This window comes from Sciurus carolinensis, chromosome 5, assembly GCF_902686445.1.
Source record: "Sciurus carolinensis chromosome 5, mSciCar1.2, whole genome shotgun sequence".
Classification (NCBI taxonomy): domain Eukaryota; kingdom Metazoa; phylum Chordata; class Mammalia; order Rodentia; family Sciuridae; genus Sciurus; species Sciurus carolinensis.
Genome location: NC_062217.1, coordinates 144,512,810 through 144,532,684, shown reverse-complemented (window position 1 = coordinate 144,532,684; position 19,875 = coordinate 144,512,810). Strand labels below are relative to the sequence as shown.

The window sequence follows — 19,875 nt, the reverse complement described above, 5'->3', positions numbered from 1 at the left end:
GGGTCACCACAAGGTTTGTGTTGAATGTTCTCAGCCCAAAGCAAAAAACCTTTGTTGCTGGCAGTGCCCTTGTCTCCTTCATGCAGGACCCAGTAAAGTGTTGTGACAGTAAAACAGTGACTAACCAGAGTCTGTTATTAACCAGGTTTCCACCCACCTCTGATTCTCCTCTACTTTCAGAGTTAGAATGGGACAAACGGGAAGTAATGTCAATATGTGATTATTGAGGGAGTTCTTCCTGTGTGCCAAGCAAATGGCCCCATCAGTCCTCATGACAGGGAAGTTAGTGCTGTTTTATCCCTGCTTTGCACATGGGGACACTGAGGTTTCTGGCAGTAGCAGAGTCACTAGAACTCTTGACTAATTAGAATTGGTATAGGCATTTAATTATTCTCTTAATGAAGCCCTCAACCCTCACCCCTTGCTGACACACTGACTGGAACAGATACAACTCTTCTCTCCCAGCATCTAATGTTATATTTCTATAAGTTGTGAATGTGAAGACAGGGTCATTTGGGGTTGAGAACCATTCTCTTTAACATTTATTAGTTTGGAAATGATCTCTTAAACATCTCTAACTCTGTCACATTTTATTGTATTTTAGCCGTTGTTATTGTAGTTTCTCTATTTAGTGTGTAAGCCTCTGGGTGCTAAAGGATTTTTGACACCTTTTATTTTCTGGTAATTTTATCTTGTCAGCCACCAAGGCAATTGGGCAGAAAAAAAAAAGCTGCACGGTAGGCAGAAGTGGCAGCATGAGATTAGGGAGTGCGCACAGAGGATCAAAGTCTCTCTGAGCAGCAGTTTTTGCTCCAAATAAGCAAGAAAAGACAAATATAGAAATTGTCACCTGTGGTTGCTGTAATCAAGGCTTACATGGAACTTTTCATATCCATGTTGCTGGGAGCATCTCTCCTGGCCACAGAGTATATGTGGTTGAGGGATTTTGTGTGTGTGTCTGATAAAAATTTCTGGGCATTGGTGGCCACTCCTGTGGCCTGGCCTCAGGTCACAGCCATTCATAAGCCCTGCCTGCCCTGGAGCTCCCAGCTTTATAGTACACTGTATGTCACAGCCAGGTTGAATCTTGACTTAGGAAACTTTTTTTCTGCCAAACTTACCCAGAGTTGTGACTTGATAGAACCCCACTGCCTCGTGTTCAGAGTCAGTTTGTACTCTGTGTACACCATCTACCCAGCATTATTTCCATGTACTCTGCAGTGCAAGCCCTTTCCATCAACTGGGCTGTTCTGTTCTGTGCTATGCACTAGACACTGCAGTGTGGGAACTCTACCTTAGGCACTTGTGAGAGCAGCTTGTTAGTGCCAGAAGACAAGGAAGACAGTAAGTTTATCTGTAAATCAAGTGATACCTAGCCAGTAACATTCGATGAACTCTTGGGAGAAAGAGTAGACCAGTTACTTTGCTTCTTATAGGAAGTTAACTTACAGAGGGGGATTGTGCTGTTGGGGAAAGGCAGGCCATAGGACCTCATAAGGGGAGGATAGGAAGCAGATGCTGTAATTTCTTGAAATGAGAGCTGACTGAGGCTGTTCTTTTACTATTAGTGTTGTTGTTGTTAATATTATTATTAGTAGTAGTAGTAGTAGGATTGATGGGGATTGAACTCAAGGCCTTGTGCTTGCTAAGCACACATTATTCCACTGAGCTACACCCCAGCTCCTGATACTGCTCTTTTAATTACCTGAAAAGACTAGCTTTCCTGCAGTTGATAAAGAATCTCTGCTCCTACTCAGAGAAATCAACCATGGAGAAAGTAGTTTGAGCCTTCTCCTTGGACGCTACTGCCGGTGATCGTACTGAAAGTCGCTAAAGTTTATGGAAAACTCTAACATTGTCATAGGCACAGGGTGTGCCTGATATGCCTACGAATTAAATTTGTTCTCAAGTTTCTCTACTTTTATTTAAAGGTATTTGTGGTGGGGGGTTTTGTGGGCTTCCTAGTCTGCTGGAAAATGCTGTATGTGAACTTATTCAGTATTAACTTCTCCTAAGGAACACTACATAAAGGAGTCGATATCACAGGAACTACAGGGTTATATTAAACATCCAGAAAAGAGTGCTTTGGTCAGCATGTGTCCAGGTCATTCCATTCTCCGGGAAATTCTGAAGCCTTGCATTCTTTCATTCAGCATATTCCTACAGTGGAGGGCAGCCTATAGATACTCTTCCATGCTATTTATATATTTATATGGAATCAGTCTCTCTCCCTAACTAGAATATAAGGTCTTCCAAGATAGGCAACGCCTCTTGTATTCATTGATAACTGTGATTATCTTATTACTGCAATTGGATTAAAAACCCCTAAGATGATCCATCTGTCTTATATAGGTCTTCGTATTCTCTGAAGTGTCTTTGTGCAGGAGCTTCAGGCAAGGACCATGTTGTCTTCAGGCATGGTGGAGCCAGAACCAGGATCTGTATTCTAGCTTTCCCACTTACTCCTGCAAGACTCTTCAGTGAGTCTCCTAATCTTTATAGAGGCAATGTTTCTCCATTTGCACAATAGGTATAGAAACCTTAGTAGGTATTCTGAGAACAGAAATGACATAATGTAAAGGGGTTGATTCTCAGTCATCTTTTAGGACATGAAGAGATGGGTCACCTGGCTGTTCTGTAGTATGAGCACAGAGCCTTTGCATGCAAAAGAAGTGAGTTGATGATTTGGTTTCTTGAGGCCTTAAGAGAGAACAACCGTGAAGTTTTTAAAAACATGATGTGTTTATCAAGTGTGGCCTTCATCACCCAACTCTGCATAGTAAGGAAGAACTGGAGACCAGTTTCTTGGTGCTTGAATCCAACTGTAGTTTGAAAAGCCAGATTTTTTGGTACAGATAAGTATGGGTAACATCAGCTTCCTGAGCAGATAAAGAGCGATTGTATAATCTGTTTGTTAAAATAATACAAAAGGCTAAAAAGGCTTATACTAGTGCCTTGTTGGTTAGATTATGTTTCCTTTTACAACACAATCTACAATGTTTCACATAAATTTTTAAATTTAATCTTAAGAGTAGTAATTTATTAAATTAGGTATTATTAATATCTTTTATAAGTGAGTTAACTGAAGCTGATAAGCAAGAGACTTCTAATTTGCATGGTGCTGGCCAAGTTTGGATTCAAATCTAGTTCTTCTGACCTTGATTTGTTTTCCAGCAGCCACCAGGCACATGAAGCAACTGCAGTCAGAAGTGTAGACCAGATTCCAGATGAGTCAGGGTTCTGTGCTTGCAATGTAGACACGTTGTACTTGTATGTGCGTATAAATATACATTAATATATATGTATACACTCATATGTATATATATATATATTTTTTTTTTTTTTTTTTAAACTGGGAATTTAACCCATGGGTGCTTTACCACTGAACTACATTCCCAGCCCTTTTTAGTTGTTATTTTGAGACAGGGTCTCACTAAGTTCCTTAGGGACTCACTATGTTGCTGAGGCTGGCCTTGAACTTGTGATCCTTGTGTCTCAGCCTCCTGAGTTACTGGGATTAAAGACACATTAATTTTTATATATTAGTCTGTAAGTATATTTTAGATGCCAACCTATTTTCAGGTAGTCTTGCCTAAGAGACAACACAGATTTAAAAGAAAAAAAAAAGTCTTCCAGTACTTATTTGCTGTGAGTTAGGTGCTATATTGAATATTTTAGTGGTTTCATCTTAGTTTGAAGAAAACCCATCTTGGAAATTTGCATTGTATTCTCAAAAGTTGGATGTATCTTTTATACCTGATATGTCAAAAAATTGTCTAAAATCAGTGCAAAAAAATGAAGAGATTAGAGGACAGTAGTTAAGGTAATGTTGTGTGGATAGTAGGAGCCAAAGTGTCAGGGTCATTACAGTTCAGCAGTAAAGATCCTTGACCTTCACAGCCTGAATTCAGGAATTAACTGATTCTGGGTTTGTATGTATTTCACCTTAGCTGTTAAATAACTATCACTGAGAAAAGAGGTTTTCTTGGAAAAGATACTGTTTTCAGTGTTTCATATTGACTTTTGGGCAGGTTAGTATACTTTCAGTAAAGTTTCGAAACTTAGGAAAAACAAGTAATTTTTGAATAAGTCAGTATTATGAATTCAGGTACTTAAGTTATGTATGCAAAAGACTCAGTCATTTTAACTGAATGGAGCCTCTGTCCCCTCATTCCTGAGCATGGCGTAGGCCTGGGTTGCAGATGTCTGTATAACATAGGATGTGGTGAATGTGTAGCCTTTGGAATTTTGAGGCCGAAAAGAAAAGTGGAGTGGGAACTATGTGTGGATTGTATGAGGGGGACAACTCTCCTGCCATGCCAGACCCAACCCTTTTTCCTTTCTCAAGTTCTAACAGGCCCCTTTTCAAAGCCTAGTTTAGATTTCTTTTTTTTTTTTTTCACCACTCACACACGGTACCTTTTTAGTCTCATTTATCTACATGGTGGCCTATGGCCCAACCTTGACTCTCCTGAGAATTCAAAATGTTTTTTCGTTCATACTTTCTTAACAGGTAGACATTGAATAGTCTTCACTTCAGAAGCAGCATGGCATCTCTATCCAGGGCCTGTTTTTATTTTGAGGTTATGTACTTACAGCTTAAACAGAGTTAAGATGTTTTGCTTTTAGCTAATAAATCTGGGAATGATCTGGATTGTTTAAATGGATGCCATAATTAGTTTTGTTTTGGTTCTGTAGACATGGCCATATTTGGAAAACACAAATGGGACAGTTTTCACATTTAGAGGATTGTCTTGGGAAAGGGTGCATGTTTAAGAAAGTTTGAGTGCCCAGAGTTGGACGTTTAAGAACTTGAGATGGAGCTCAGGCCTCCGGAATGCCAGGGAGTTGGATGAGGAACAGGGAATTGGCCAGCAGGTTTAGGAGCAACGGAGGTACTGTGTGTGTTGTCACCTGGCAGCCCCCACTAATTCTTCCAAAATGAAATTTTTTGGTGCAGTTGCTTCCTTTGAAAAACTGGCTGAACATTTTAGTCATTCCCCTCCTTGTCCTCTTAAGGAACTGCATGGGAGCAGTTTGGCTTCATTAGATGTGAGCAATCACTGTGATTAATGTTGGAATTCCACATTTGGCGTAGTTGCTATTAGCCCTGTAGAAAAATGCATCATGTGGAGCTGCCATTCTAGAGGACAAGATTGTCAGTGGTATTTGTTTTAGCTTGTCTCTTAGAATTTTCTCTTGAAATTTCTAAAGATTACACAATTATGTATCTGATACCAAATAGGAACTAGAAAACAATTACTTTTAATTAAAAAAAAAAATGCACTACTGGTTGAATATCCCTAATCAGAAAGTCCAAAATTTGAAGTGCTCCAAATTCTAAAACTTTTGGAGTTGGGTACCACAAATAGAAAATTCCACACCTGACTTCCTGTGACAGATTGCAGTCAAAATGCAGCCACACTAAAAATATCCCATAAAGTTGTCTTTATGCTCTGTGTATAAGGCATATGTAAGGCATAAATGAATTTCATGTTCCTCTTGTGTCCCATCCCCAGGAGCTTGTATTATTTACACGCAAATATTACAAAATCTGAAAAAGTCTGAATTCCAAAATAACTTCTGTTCCCAAGCATTTCAGATAGATGATACGTAACCATATAACTATGTAACTATATATAACTATATAGTTATATAATGATATTATATGTAATATATAATATGACTATATATAACTATAGTTGTATAATATAGTTATATAACTATGTTATAACAGAAAAAAAGTTACCTATAACTCCTGTTACTATAGTTATTATTAGAATTTGGACATATATCCTTTCAAATATTTGCATTTGTTTGCTTGAACCTACTTATAATCACAAATGCATACAGATCTATTCCCTGCTATATTCATCTAATATTTTGATAAGAGCCTTTCCCCTTGTTGTGTGGTATACATAACCGTTTCTCTCAACTGTTCAACAGTCCACCCAGGGGCTCTGTGGATAGGTAATTGATCTCCCTGTTACTGAACACTAGAATGTTTCCATGTTTTCACTATTTTAAATAAAGCTGTGGAAAACATCTCAGGCATAATTTTAGTGTCATGTGAAGTTCTTTCTTTAGATTAGATTCCTTAAAAACACAAGGGGAATGAGGTGCTCAGTTCTTTGCTGCACATTGCTGAAAATAGTGGTAGCAATTTATAATATTATTGGCTGTGTGTGAAAAAAAAAAAAAAACAACCAGTGTCTGCATTTGCCAACCATGAGTATTTTTAAAAAATCTGTGGACTAGCTGGGTATAGTGGCGCACGCCTGTAATCCCAGCATCTCGGGAGACTGAGGCAGGAGGATCGCAAGTTCAAAGCTAGCCTCAGCAAAAAAGTGAGGTGTTAAGTAACTCAGTGAGACCCTGTCTCTAAATAAAATACAAAATAGGGCTGGGAAATAGCCCAGTGGCTCAGTGGTAGAGTACCCCTGAGTTCCATCCCAGGTACAAAAAAAAAAAAGTGAACTAGTATTAAGACGTAGAATAAATGTTAGTCATTATTTTGATAATTTAAAAAACTAATTAGGTTAAGTGAACAGTTTTCTCATAGATTTGTTTGTTCTATTTTTCTCTTCTGGGGATTATTTCTTCATCCCTTTAAATTTTTTTTTTTAGAAGTTATTATAAGTGCCCTGTAAAATAAGAATCTTAGCCCTTTCTATTATGTTTGCTGCAAGGCATGTATTTTCATAGACAATGTAAAATATATGGTTATGAATTATCTCCTGAACTGTATTCTTTGAGGCACACACAACATTGCATTTTTATAAGACTTGAAACTATTTGTTAGCTCTGTTTTGCTTATTGGCAGTTTTGTTGGCAGAAATCAATATTGTATGTTTATTTAAAGGCTTCATTTAAATATGAAAGGTAAAAAGTAATTGCAGATTTATAGGTAGTTCCAGCTCTGCAGCTGACCCTTCTCTGATGTGGACCTGGATTGAGAGTGTGATAGTTTTAGAGGAAGCTTGGGCATGGGATTTCTGAATTTCATGATCATAAATGGGTCTTTTAAAAATGAGTTCCTCATCTGCATGACTTTTAATAGGGCCTTAAAACAAAACTATAAAAAAATTAAAAGCTTTAGTTTTTGTTTGGCCAGTGATTTAAGTTTGGGGAGGTAAGAATGGAAAAGGAATTGGAATGAGGCTTGAGGAGCCTCCTTTTAGAACAGGGGCCTCTGTATTTCTTCTAGGAGTTTAGGGACCAGAGAGGTTCACGAGCTGGTCTTTATTACTTCCCAACTACATGCTAACTTCCTTGAGGGTTTCAACTAGACTACTAAATTCAGAAGGATCTATACAATTTCCTTTATAGGGCTTTACATCATGTTAAGGAATTTGGACTTGAAGTTTTAGATCAGTATTTCCCAAAGTGTGACAGTTGAAGAGATTTTAGAAGGTATTTTGTTGAACATTTGGAAATTTTCTTATTTATTCATTCCTTGATTCTCCCTCATGTAAAATTTATTCCCTGTTTTTTTTCCTGTATTCTCATCACACTTAGTCCAGATTGAGCAGAAGGGTCATTTGATTATATCTTATTTAAATGGGACGCCTCTCATTCTACAACCTTGCTATGGCTTCAAAGACAGCAGTTGAAACTGAGCACATTGGTCTGTTAAGCACTGCTGTAGGTGCATAGTAGGCTAAAGAAATGCTATTTGAGACTAGGCGCGGTGTTGCACACCTATAATCTCAGCTATTTAGGAGGCTGAGGCAAAAGAATTGCAAGTTCAAAGTCAACCTCAGCAAATTAGCAAGGTCCAAGAAAAAGTAGAAAAGGGCTTGGGGTGTACCTCAATGGTAAAACACCTCTGGGTTCAATCCCCATTACCCACCCCCTGCCAAAAAAGAAATGCTCTTTGAGTTTTTTAAATTTTTATTTGTTCTAATTAGTTACCCATGACAGAAGAATGCATTTTGATTTTTTGTGCACGAATGGAGCACAACTATTTATTTCTCTTGTTGTACCTGATATTGTGTCTTACCATTTGTGTTGATCATACAAGTACCTAGGGTAATGATGTCAATCTCATTCATCATCTTTCCCACTGCCCTGCCCCCTTCCCTTCCCTCACTCCCCTCTGCCCAATCCAGAGTTCCTCCATTCATCCCCCCACCCCCATTATGGATCAGCATTCACATATCAGAGAAAACATTTGGCCTTTGGATTTTTGGGATTGGCTTATTTTGCTCGGCAGGATATAAAGAAATGCTATTTGAATTGTATCATCAAGCCTTTGTTTGTAGACACATTATTCTTTCCTAAGAGTTTCACTGCCTAGCCAGCCATACTAAGCTTTCAGGGCCCTGTGGATTTTTTCCCCATTGAAATTTGACCCAGAAACTCTTTGTTGCAGAAGTCAGAACATGGCGGTCCATGGGTTATAGGGTGATTTGAGGCTTATTAGGTCTTGGTAGTGGTCCAGGGATGAGATGATGGAACAAATGGTGGGTGCGAGGATGCATGGGCTATGAGAATGGAAGAATTGGCAAGAGTAGGATGCTTTGCCAGGTGTGGGGTGGAGGGTGTTGGCAAGGGAAGAGGAGAAAGCAGTATGCTCAGAAACTATTGATTTCTTCTGCTATCCATTGGTCATTCAGTAGCATATTATTTAGTCTCGAGGTGTTAGAGTGGCTTTTATTTTTTATTTTATCATTGTTTTCTAATTTCATTCCCTTATGATCTGGAGGAATGAAAGGTTTTATCTCTATTTTTTTTGTATTTGCTAAAAGTAGCTTTGTGATCTAAGATATGGTCTAGTTTAGAGAAGGACTTGTCTTCTTTAAAGAAGAAAGTATATTTAGTCATTGGTTAGCGAAATATTTTATATATGTCTGTTAAGTCTAAATTATTAATTGTTTTTTTTTTTTTTTAGTTCCATAGCTTCTTTATTTAGTTTTTGTTTGAAGGATCTATGTAGTGATGAGAGAGGCATGTTGAAGTTGACCAGTATTATTGTGTTGTGGCCTATTTGGTTCTTGAAATTGAGAAGGGTTTGTTTGATGTATTTAGATGCTCCATTGTTTGGGGCATAAATATTCACAATTGTTGTATCTTGTTGACGTATAATTACCTTAAGCAGTTTGAAATGACCTTCTTTGTTCCTTCTGATTAGCTTTGGTTTGAAGTCCACTTTATCTGATATGAGGAATTGAAACCCCTGCTTGTTTATAAGATCCATTGAATGATGGATTTTTTTCCCCATCCTTTTAACTTCATGTAGTTGCCTATGAGTTGAGGCTCTTGGAGACAGCATGTTGTTGCGTCTTGTTTTTTAATCCAATCTGCCAGTCTGTCTTTTGATTAATGAGTTTAGGGCATTTACCTTCAATATTGCTGTTGAGAAATGATTTTTATTCCCCAACATTTTAATTTATTTCTGGTTTTTAATTTGAATTAGTTTCTCCTTTGACTATTCTTCTAGGGTAGTTCCTCCTCTTTCTGGTCTTTAGTTTTATTTTTCATTTCTTCATGAAATATTTTACTGAGTATGTTTTGTAGAGTAGGTTTTCTAGTTATGATTTCTTTTAATTTTTGTTTATTATGGAAGGTTTTTATTTAATTGTCAGTTCTGAAGCTTAATTTTACTGGGTATAGTTGTTTGGCATCCATTTTCTTTCACAGTTTGGTATATATTTTTCCAAGATCTCCTAGCTTCGAGAGTCTGGGTTGAGAGTCCAGTTTGATTTCCCTTTAAATATGACTGTATTTTTCTCTGGCAACCTTTAAAATCTATCCTTATTCTGTATGTCAGGCATTTTCATAATAATGTGCCTTGGTGTGGGTCTGTTGTAATTTTGTATATTTGGGGTTTTGTAAGTCTCCTGTATTTGATTTTCCATTTCATTCTTAATGTTTGGGAAGTTTTCTGACATTATTTCATTGAAAAGACTGTGCATTCCTTTGATATTTTCTCCTAGCCTTCATCTATCCTGATAAATCTTATATTTGGTCTTTTCATCTTATCCCATATTTCTTGGAAGTTCTGTTCATGGTCTCTTAACATCTTTTCTCCATGGTCAACTTTTATTTTCAAGATTTTGTATTTTGTTTTCATTGCCTGAAACTGTCTTCCAAATGGTCTAGTCTGCTGGTAATGCTTTCCATTGAATTTTTAATTTGGTTTATTGATTCCTTCATTTTGAGGATTTCTGCTTTTTTTTTTTTTTTTTCAGAATCTCCATCTCTTTATCGAGGTGATCTTTCACTTCCTGTATTTTCTCTCTGATTTCCCTCCTTACAATGCCCTTTACCTAACAGATCAGTTTAACTATGAACATTCTAAACTCTGTCTTTGATATTTCTTCCACTGTGGTGTTGATGGATTTTGTTGTTGAAGTACCTTGGTTTGTTTGGGATGATTTGTTCCATTTCTTTTTCATGTTGTTTGTGTGTCTACCCATCTAACACTATGGATCTGAGGCGGTAAAGTGTCTACCCTGTGGACTTATAGTGTCCCTGATGGTTTCTAGTATCTCACCATTTAAGGGGGACAAATAATAACAATGGATGCATACAATATACAGCATTAAACCAAATAGTTCCTGCTATGGCATCTGCAATGTTAATTGTCACAATAAGCAGAAATGATGTGATCGGTTATTGACCACAGTAAAAATAGTAAGTTTGCAGATGGGTTTACAATTTCGAATGGTGAACAGGGAGAGGACAGAAGTGATGTAGGATGTGATGATTATGAGGGGAGGAATAGAGAAAATTAGAAGTAAAAAAGGAAGAGTGAAAGAGAGAACAATAGAGGTTGGCTTTTAGCAGAAGAAAAGAGAAAGAGAATCAATGGAAGCAGATAAGTGAGAGAAAAATATATAAAATAAAAATTAAAAAAATAAAAAAACCCAAAATATATTAATCAAACATCCCAGTCCTTAAAAAAACTGATCCTTGAAAAATAACTGGCTTCAAAAATGCTAGAAATAGGAAATAAATAGGAAAAAAAAATATGAATATGTATAAATGTCCATGAACCATTCAGGTAACAATTAGAGAAAAGAAAAAAAATCTCAGTGAAAAGTTACAGAATCGTTTCCGTTGGAGTTCCAGGATTCTCGCTTCCCTGCTCAGCAGTGTTAGGTGGGATGGGCTGGAGTGTGATGACTGCCCCACCCTCAGGGTGGGGTTACTGGAAATCCCGCTGGAGGAGCTCCTGGAGGTGGACTTTAGGCTTAGGTGGGCTCCAGGTTCTTTACATTGAATGGTGATTAGTTTAAAGATTTTAAATCAGTGTATTTCCAGGGCCCAGCAGTTGCTGGTCCTTGCTGAAAGACTACCAGGGATCTCCCCCTGGATTCCATGGTGGAGGAGCCAATTCTTAGTCCCCTCTGTGACCCATCTTTCCTGCATTTCCTGGTCTCTCTGGTTCATTCTCTTTTGAATTCCTGCGAATTCCCAGCCAGGCCATCCCTTTCAGCCAGTCCTTCAAGTGGCCATATTGGTTGTGGCCGGGAGGGTGGGGAGGGGGTTTCTACAATCTGTATTCTCCTGTATAAACCCCTCTCCATGTTCGATTTTCTCCTGGTCACTTAGGCACACTCTACGTTGTTCAGTGTGGGTTTGCCAGGCCTATATTTTGGGCCAAACTTTGGTTTGCCAGGAATTAACTCACCCATCTGCCAGTTTCAGCACCGCAGCTGCAAAATTGTTCCTTCCTCTATCCTGTGGGCAGCCAGGAGAGATGCATCTTCTTTTCTGCACAAGGATATTGTGCATTGTGACTTTCAGTTTAGTTGGGCAGTGTTTTGATCTCTGATCTCTTTGTACCCAGACGTGCCTTAATTCCCTTATCCCTTCACTTTGCTAATGGAGGGACCACTCTGGCTGGTGCCTCTAGTGGTAGCAGTGGTGATGGCACTGGGGATTTCTTCCTTGTTTTATTATATCCAACCTCCTGAGTCCCTGATCAACTTTGAATGTCCAGTATCAATTCTCAGTGAAGCCCCCCACCTTTTTTAACCTACCTTGTCGAGAAGCTCATCTCATGGAGCAGTTAGGAATGTGGCCTTTTCTATTCAGCCATCTTGAATGCCCTTGCACAGGTACCCTTGAGAGACACGTCTTCACCAGCATCAGTGGAAGCTTGCTCTGAATGAGACACCATACCAGATATTAGGGTGCAGAGGTGAATAAGAGCCTGCCCTGTGTGCTAGGTGTTCACTGTCTGGTGGTCGCTGGATACGAGGCAGCAAAGGCAGGGCAGAAAGGATGGGAAAAGATCAATAATGGACTCAGCTGGACTTTATAGCTGGTTATCTGGATTTCGCATTGTTCCACTGAAAGGTTCTAAAGGAGGAGGTACCAGTTGGTCTATTAAGTGTATAGGGCTGATTGTCATCCAGAGTTCATTACTGGTTATAAGAGACTAAAGGTTGAGGCTGACCTGAGGAAGTACAAGAGGGGTAGGAGGGAAGCATATTGAACTTCATAGGAGGAGTAAAAAGCAGGACCTATTCAAGAAGGGAGACTATTTTTCTGAATCTTAGTTTCTGCACCCAGATAATAAGGAAGTGAATTAAATGTTTGGTTTATGATCATCTTTTTTTTTAAAAAGTAGTAGCCACAGAATATGTTTACCCAGGGAAAACTCAGGATATATAAATGAATGAAATTTATAAAAGCACAGTTGCCCCAAGTTGATGTGGAAGGTGGGGAGTGGGTAGGTGGGTGCCCACTTTGTGGCCTATGAGAACTCATAAACTTCTTCCAGTGTAGTTGGAAAACTCTGGGAATGGGCAAAGGAAACCACATGGATCCTTCTTGCTTTAGTCCAGATGAAACCCTCAAGGAAGTAACCATGTACTTTGGAAGGAATTAGGACCAGCTCATGACCCTCTCAGACTCTTAAACTCCTAGAAGAAATACAGAAGTCCCTGTTCTAAAAGGAGGCTCCTCATGCCCCAATGTAAATTAGCTCATGGTGACACTTAGGAATCAGTACCAGAAAGTATTTTAGGGAAGGGAAAGAGTTAATTGCAGTGGGTAGATCAGTGAGGTCTGACTACAAACCGTTGGACTTGGCCATGTGTGTGCACTGGAAACCTTTCTGAAGGCCATTTCAGATAATTGGTTAGAACGGAAACCAAGTTGGAGGGACTCCCGGAGGAAATGGGAGGATGTGGGGGATGGCCTTTCTGATGTGTTTTCCTCTTGCTCCCTCTCCAGAAACATTGGTCTTTTCACAGAAACCTTCAGGTTGTGGTGTGCTGAGTCCCCAGCCATTCCTAGGATTCCAGACCAAAGTTAATGTCAGGGTCAAGTTTATCCTAGTTTCTTCCTCTTGAAAGGAAGTGTCAGCGACTCCGTGTTTATCCTTTCTGACTTTCTGAAGAGACTGCTGCACCCCTTCCAATAATGTAGAGAGTGCATTTGAAGAGAAGTGACATTAATAGAGCTTGAGAAGAGAAGGAGCTGTTGAAAAATTAGAGAAATGTGACTCTCGACCTGGTAGATCAGCAATGTACAAAGAAGTAAGGCCGAGTGTTATTCTGGGGCTTTGTGAGCGTCTCTATTCTTCACAAGCCATTGGAAGTAGCTGAAAATATATAAAATCAAGTCCTAGATTGGGTTTCAAAGACAGAGTCTAAGTGAGGTTTTTGTCTGAGTGGGGAGTTGCCTCCCAAAGAGCACTGAGGTTGTCTTGGCTGTTTTTCAGGTTGAGACTCCAAAGTTAGGTTCTCAAGGCTAAATAGAAAGAAGGACAAAGTTCATGATTGAGCATCTACTGTATACTCAGGGCTGAGGACAGACACAGTTATTCTTTTCCAGAAATTTACAATCTAATATTAGGGACAGGGAGGAGCTATGGAGGTCAAACACCGTAGTTCATAGGAGAAACTGGAGGGGCTGTGTGAGAGCTCCTTCTCCTCCAAGAATCTTTGCTGTACAAATTCAATTTCTCCATAGTCATAGTCCTCAAACGATCCTTATAAGGACCTTCTTTCATTCCCTTTTAAACAATCCATGTTCAGTAATTTGATCCTATTTCAGCTGGAAGCTTTTGCTTTTTAGTAATTATTCATTCTTTGTTATCAAAATATCTTAGGGACTTTGCAGAACCATTAACTGTCGGGATGCATTCTTCACAATTCTAGATACTTCACATCTTGTTCTTTCTATGGAATGTCATGCTGATGCTATGGTGCTTTGACAAAGTCAGGTAGAGCCCCACAGCCCAGGGCACAGGATGGCTGCCCTGCTCTTGCTGGCCCACCCACACTGTGATAGAGCATAGGTTTCCCACCGGGAAAACCCGTCTACTTGCAGGTGTCTGGTTTTGTCAGTAGATGACACTGTTCTTCCCTTTGGCTTGTGCCCCAAGGTACCTGGCTCCTTTGGAGAGGGCTTGGGGAGAGTTCCAAAGATGTGCAACATGCACTCAACTAAATAAGCTCTTTACAGCTTGGTTTTAAAATAAATGTTAGGTGTGAAAGATTTTTATGTAAAATAAACTCCCAAGTCCACATCTAATTATAATAGGTGGCACTGTCTTTAAAGAAACTGCAGGGTTAGATGTGGCCGTCAGAGGTTCCAGTATTCTTCTGGTCAGGTTCAGTTTGCGCAGCCCCCTGGAGGTACCTGCCAGGACTGTGAGCTCTTCAGGTGGTAGAGACAAAGGCGTTGCTGGGTCCCAGCATTCAAATCTGGCTGGCCTCACTTTGGAAGAGAGGAATAGTTTCCTGTAAGGTGAATCCTTTGGGACTCCTCCCCTCTTTCTGATACTGATCAAAGTTCTTGGATTGCAAATAACCAGAACCCAATTCTTGTGGATTACAACCGAAAAGGGTTTTATTGGCAAGATTCTGGGTGTTCATGGGGTTACGGAAGTCTGGAAAACTGTGGTCAGAACTGTGCAGGAATTGAAGGAGGCTGGAATCAGAGCCACAGTTAGGCCCTGGAATGGTCTGCACAGGATGTGGCTGCTCTTGTCACTGGCAGTGAGGTTGGACCTTGGGCTTGTCCTTGGCACAGCGGTCACGGCTACCCTTGCTGCAGTTTTGATTGTTTTAAATTGACCCCTGCTTCTTTATGTCACCTGCTGTAGTTTCATACTGTCACCCAGTAGAGCATGCAGTAGAATCCCCCACCTTAAAAGCAAAAAGCCAGTACTCACCCATGTGTTGTCCTTGGTGTCTGCTAGTGTCACGCTAGACCTTGAAATACTGAGATAATTTCTTTCATAGCACCCTGGGTCCCCTCTCCTGTTATTCTTCTCTCCTCTCTCCATCCAGTCACTGAATGGGTAACACCAGCCGAGGGGCGGGCCTCCCAGAGAGGACTGCAACTGGAGTCTGCTCCTGTTGGTGGACAGCTGGGGCAAAGTGATGGTTAAGTGTTTGAATATTATCCCTGACCACGTCTACTTGAGGTTGGTTTATAAGTAAGAGTGGGACCGACGCTTAGAAGTTAATAGTTTCTATATTGTGTCCCACAAGGGACAGTGACTACTCTTCAGCCTGAGTTGAAGCCTCCTTTTCGCTTGGTTCATATGATAGCTCCATTATCTCTATTCATTTCTTCCCCAGCCTAAGCGGCTGTGTGCTTTGTACTTATTTTTAAAATTAAGATGAATTAAACTAGACTCTACAGAGGAAACTGGTAAGTGGATTATGGAGTGTTATTTCAGTGAAATAGTATACAGTCATAAAAGTGATGAATATGCTGATTGTAGAAACCCAGAGAAATGTTCATGAAATAGCTGTTTTTAAAAATTAAGGAGCTAGGGATGTGGCTCAGTGGTAGAGTGCTTTCCTAGCATGCTCATGACCCTGGTTCAATCCCCAGTACTGCAATAAATAAATAAATAACAATAGATAAATAAAACACAAAGCTGTCCAGATATGTTTATGACTATGTAAATGTTATTTATGCATTTAAAGATTAGAAAGAACTGCAAAGAAATAAAAATAGTTTGTTAAGACAGCGTCACAGTTGAATCAAACTTTCAATAGTGATTTAAAAATTGAGTAAATAAAACCTTAACATAATAAAAATGATTATGAAAATTATTTATAAAATCAAAAACATTTGCTGATATTCACAACAGCCCTTTTGGTTCTGGGAGGCAATCTGAGGTATTGTAAATGTAGGATCGGAAAATGGGAGTATGTACCGAACACAGTAAGTTGTGTGCTCCTTGACTAAAAGAACACGTTTCTACAGCTTAGAGAACAATCTAAGGGGCATTGAAGGTCATGGATAGTCTCAGGTGTATTTGACAGTGACTGGCAAAGTAGGTGCTGGTTTGGGCTACAGGGAAGGACTTCGACTGATTTTTCTTTTCACCTCCACAATTCTACTCTGGCAGTTTTAAGGATAATAAGCAAAGCAACCAAGAAGGGAAGCCAGTGCCCAAATTCACCTTGTTAAAAAAGGAGAAGTAAGCATATCTCCTCATATAGACCTTTATGCCCTACTTTGACATTCCTATTACATAATTCGTGAACAAGGAATGTTTTCTGTATGTCTTTTCTGATATATTTTCAAGTGCAAAGGGACCCCCATGGGTTCTTGCTAAAATGCAGATTCTGATTCAGTGGGTGTTGGATGGAGTCTGGGTTTCTGCATTTTTAATAAGCTCCTAGCTAATGCCAGTGCTGCTGGTCTTGGGATAGTACTTCCAGTGCCAAGGTTCTGCTTACCCAAGGACTCGCTTTCCTGACAATGTGTGTTCAGTAAAACCTCACTATTCATAGTACATATAATACCTGTGTTTCAAAATCTGTAAAACACTGTTGAGAGACGTTAATGAGGACAGAAAGCAGTGGTCCCGGGGTAGTGGGATGGTATACCCTCTAGAGAGGTACAAGGGAGCTTTTTGTGGATGATGGAAATGCTATATATTGTGACTGTAGTGGTGGTTTTAAGACATGTGTTTTTGTCAAAACTTTAATTGTACAATGAAAATGGATGCATTTCACCGTAGGTTGAAGCTGTGCCCAAGTCACAATAATATGCAGCCAGCTGTGAGCCAGAAGCTTGGCTAGGCAACTCCTGGTTCAGCTCTGTTTTATCCAGGGTTACCGTGTTTGTGTTTTTAATGCTAACCATAGGGATTTATCTTGAACCTGCCATGCATCCATTCCATTGTGTGGTGTTTGTTTTTCTGCAGAGCAGTTCAGAACCCCACTTGCAGAAGACCTGTCCCGCCACCACCATGAGCTCTGGTAAGTCATTTAAAACTCTGCCTTTCTTTGGTGAAATCTACAAAACTGGGCAATTTACCCAGATTTTCCATATAATCTGAGGACCCCACAGCATTTTATTTTTTAAAACTTGGGTAAGCACCAAACCTGTCATAAATCACCCCACACATTGTTAATGTTTTTTAGAGTATCTACTGTCAAGAACTGTACTGTTCACTGTGCATGCACTACTTTCTAATCCTCACAATAGCCCCCTTTCCTTTTAGTGAGATATAACTGACTTACAACAGAGTGCAGATATTTTAAGTATATAATCTGATAAGTGTTGACACATGTATACACTTCAGTGGCATTTCTTAATCTGAGAGACTGTGAGAAAGTATGCAGGTTGACTGTAATTACCTCGGGGGCAAGCTAATCTAACTCTTCCTTAATGTAGGCTCACCTTTTGTTGTACTGTTGATAGAAAAATCAAGACCTAACCAAATGACTAATTTTGAGAATTTTTAGTACCAGACTGGTGTGGAAAGCATGTGGCAAGGAAGATGGAGAAAGAAAGAGATTCTCGCTTATTGTGCAGCTAAGAATTATTAGTGTTCCAGCCTACAATTGGAGACAGAGAAGTTCCCTTTGGAGATTTAGTCCCACGTGGCTCTGGAGCATGCACTGGAGCCTCAAGTGTCTTACTCTTCCAATCTCAGTATTAGCCTAAACTGGCATTCTGCTACAGACTTCCATAGGGGAGGAGGTGGAGAAGGGAGGGAGGGGCTGCGGGGAGGGTGGGGTGTGGCAGTGGGGAAGGGATAAATAACATGATGGGGTGATGGAACTTGGGATGTTTTCTGTACTTAGATTTCTGGCCTTCTTACCAAGGCTATTCTACCTATCTCAGAAGTGGGGGTTCAAGTGATATTTGGCATCCAAGAGAATGAGTCTTCATCTGCAGGTAGATGTGGGTGAGGAACAAGAGGCAACCTTGGGGCTAGCACTGAGGAAGTCCAGGGCACTGGTGAGCAGGGCCCCTGGCCCTCCCCATGTGTGGTGCTGGCTGCAGCCAGGCTGACCTGTTCCTGTAGTTTATTGGGTGTCCAGCCTTTCAGTAGACTGATTGTTAAGAACCTAGGTAGGGTGGAAATCTTAGCCAGGCGCATTACTGAGGTTTGGGACTGGCTTCAGGCCCAGCATTTGGGGACATAGGCTATAAAACAAATCAGGAAACCAAATTATTTTAGTTGTAAGGAAAGAAGGTGACCTGGGGCAGTTCAAATTCCAGCTTAATGATCTTGGGTAGGCCGGACATTCTCTCTGTGCATCAGTATTCTTATCTATAGAAGTTCCTAACTCTTAGCTGCAAAGGGCTAGGTCTAAAGGATAAACTGAAATGCTAATTATGGAACACTGAGCCTAGATCCGTGGACCCAAGCAGACAGATTCTTTGAAGAATTATAGTTATGATTATGTTTGTAGCTTGGTTGGCTCTTTGCTGTTGGGGCTGCCTTCAAGCACTCCTGCCTATCTTCCCTGCCCTGTGCCATCTATTTTGGGATGAAGACCTGGGTGGGACCTAGGAGACTAGTGAGCCAGGAACATATCAGTGTTGTCTGCAGCTAAGCAGAACTAAGGAAAATCACAGCTGACACAGAGGAGGTGATATTCAAGGTGAGCCTTTCAGATGCACAGGCTTTTCTGAAGTAAGGAAAGGGGAGGAGGCATTCCTGGCCAAGGACCTAATAGGAACCAAGACCTGTAAGTCAGAAAGTCTCCAATCCACTCAGTTGAGACCAGCATAGTCAGCAGGGAGAGAAGTGAAATGCAGGGGGGAAGGGCTTGGACAGGTGGGCAGAGGGCCTTGAATCCAAGTTGAGTTGCTCAGGCTCCGTCCTTCGGGTAGCTGGTAGCCCTTGAGGCTTGTGGACTGGGTGGTTGGTTTTTAATCAAGAATGTTGGTTTGTTCAAAATTTTGCTGAAACACTTGATAAATTTTACATGGTTTAGAATTAATTAATGAATATCTCTGTTTTATATATTTCTTCCTCCAATCTATTCTTTTTCAACTTCTGCAGCAATACCATAATCCTGAGTCTTATGTTTATCTTTCCCCTTTTTTATGATTTTATTATCTTTATATCTCTAAAAATATATATTTAAGTTTTGTATGTTTTTGAAATTTAAATAAATCATTATTCTGTGGCTGGGAAATAAAGAATGTTGGTTTGTTAATTTGAATATAACCCTGTATGCCAAGATGCAGGTCACCCTACTTACTAAAAATTTGTATCCCAAACAATCATTTCTGTACTTTTGGGAACCTGGAATACATTTTTTCCCTATGGAAATAATATTCTACATGATCGAATTCCCAGACTAAACTCCCCAATCTTAATTTTCAAATCTGAGGTGAAATACAGTACGTTTAAAGGAAAAGGCCCAGAGAACCTTGTGGCAGAGTCCCATCTTGTTTCCATCTCTCCTGCACCCAGGCTCCTCATGCAAGGAGGTGGTTAGGTCAGGGTCTAGAAAGTGCTCTCAGGATGCAGGTAAGTGTTGGGGTAGAGAAGGGAAGGAAAGGAGGCAGGCAGGGTGGTCAGGAGGTCAGGGCATCTCGGGGACAGTGGCATAGGACCTGAACTGGGGCAGTGAGGAGAGGAAGTGTCTAAAGACAAGTCATGGAAAGGGTGGCATGACTTTGACAAGCTTGGCATGG

The 19,875-nt window shown here is 40.1% G+C and overlaps 1 protein-coding gene across 13 annotated transcripts in view; it reads left to right on the top strand.

The window, feature by feature from the left end:
- Positions 1-19,875, top strand: part of Sorbs1 (sorbin and SH3 domain containing 1) — a 233,015-nt gene that overhangs the window by 102,037 nt on the left and 111,103 nt on the right. For all 13 annotated transcript variants that reach the window (XM_047552720.1, XM_047552716.1, XM_047552719.1 and 10 more), the window contains one exon: positions 17,138-17,192. In XM_047552720.1, the coding sequence (XP_047408676.1) occupies positions 17,183-17,192 (10 nt within the window). In that variant the 5' untranslated portion in view covers positions 17,138-17,182. The remainder of the gene's footprint in view (positions 1-17,137; positions 17,193-19,875) is intronic.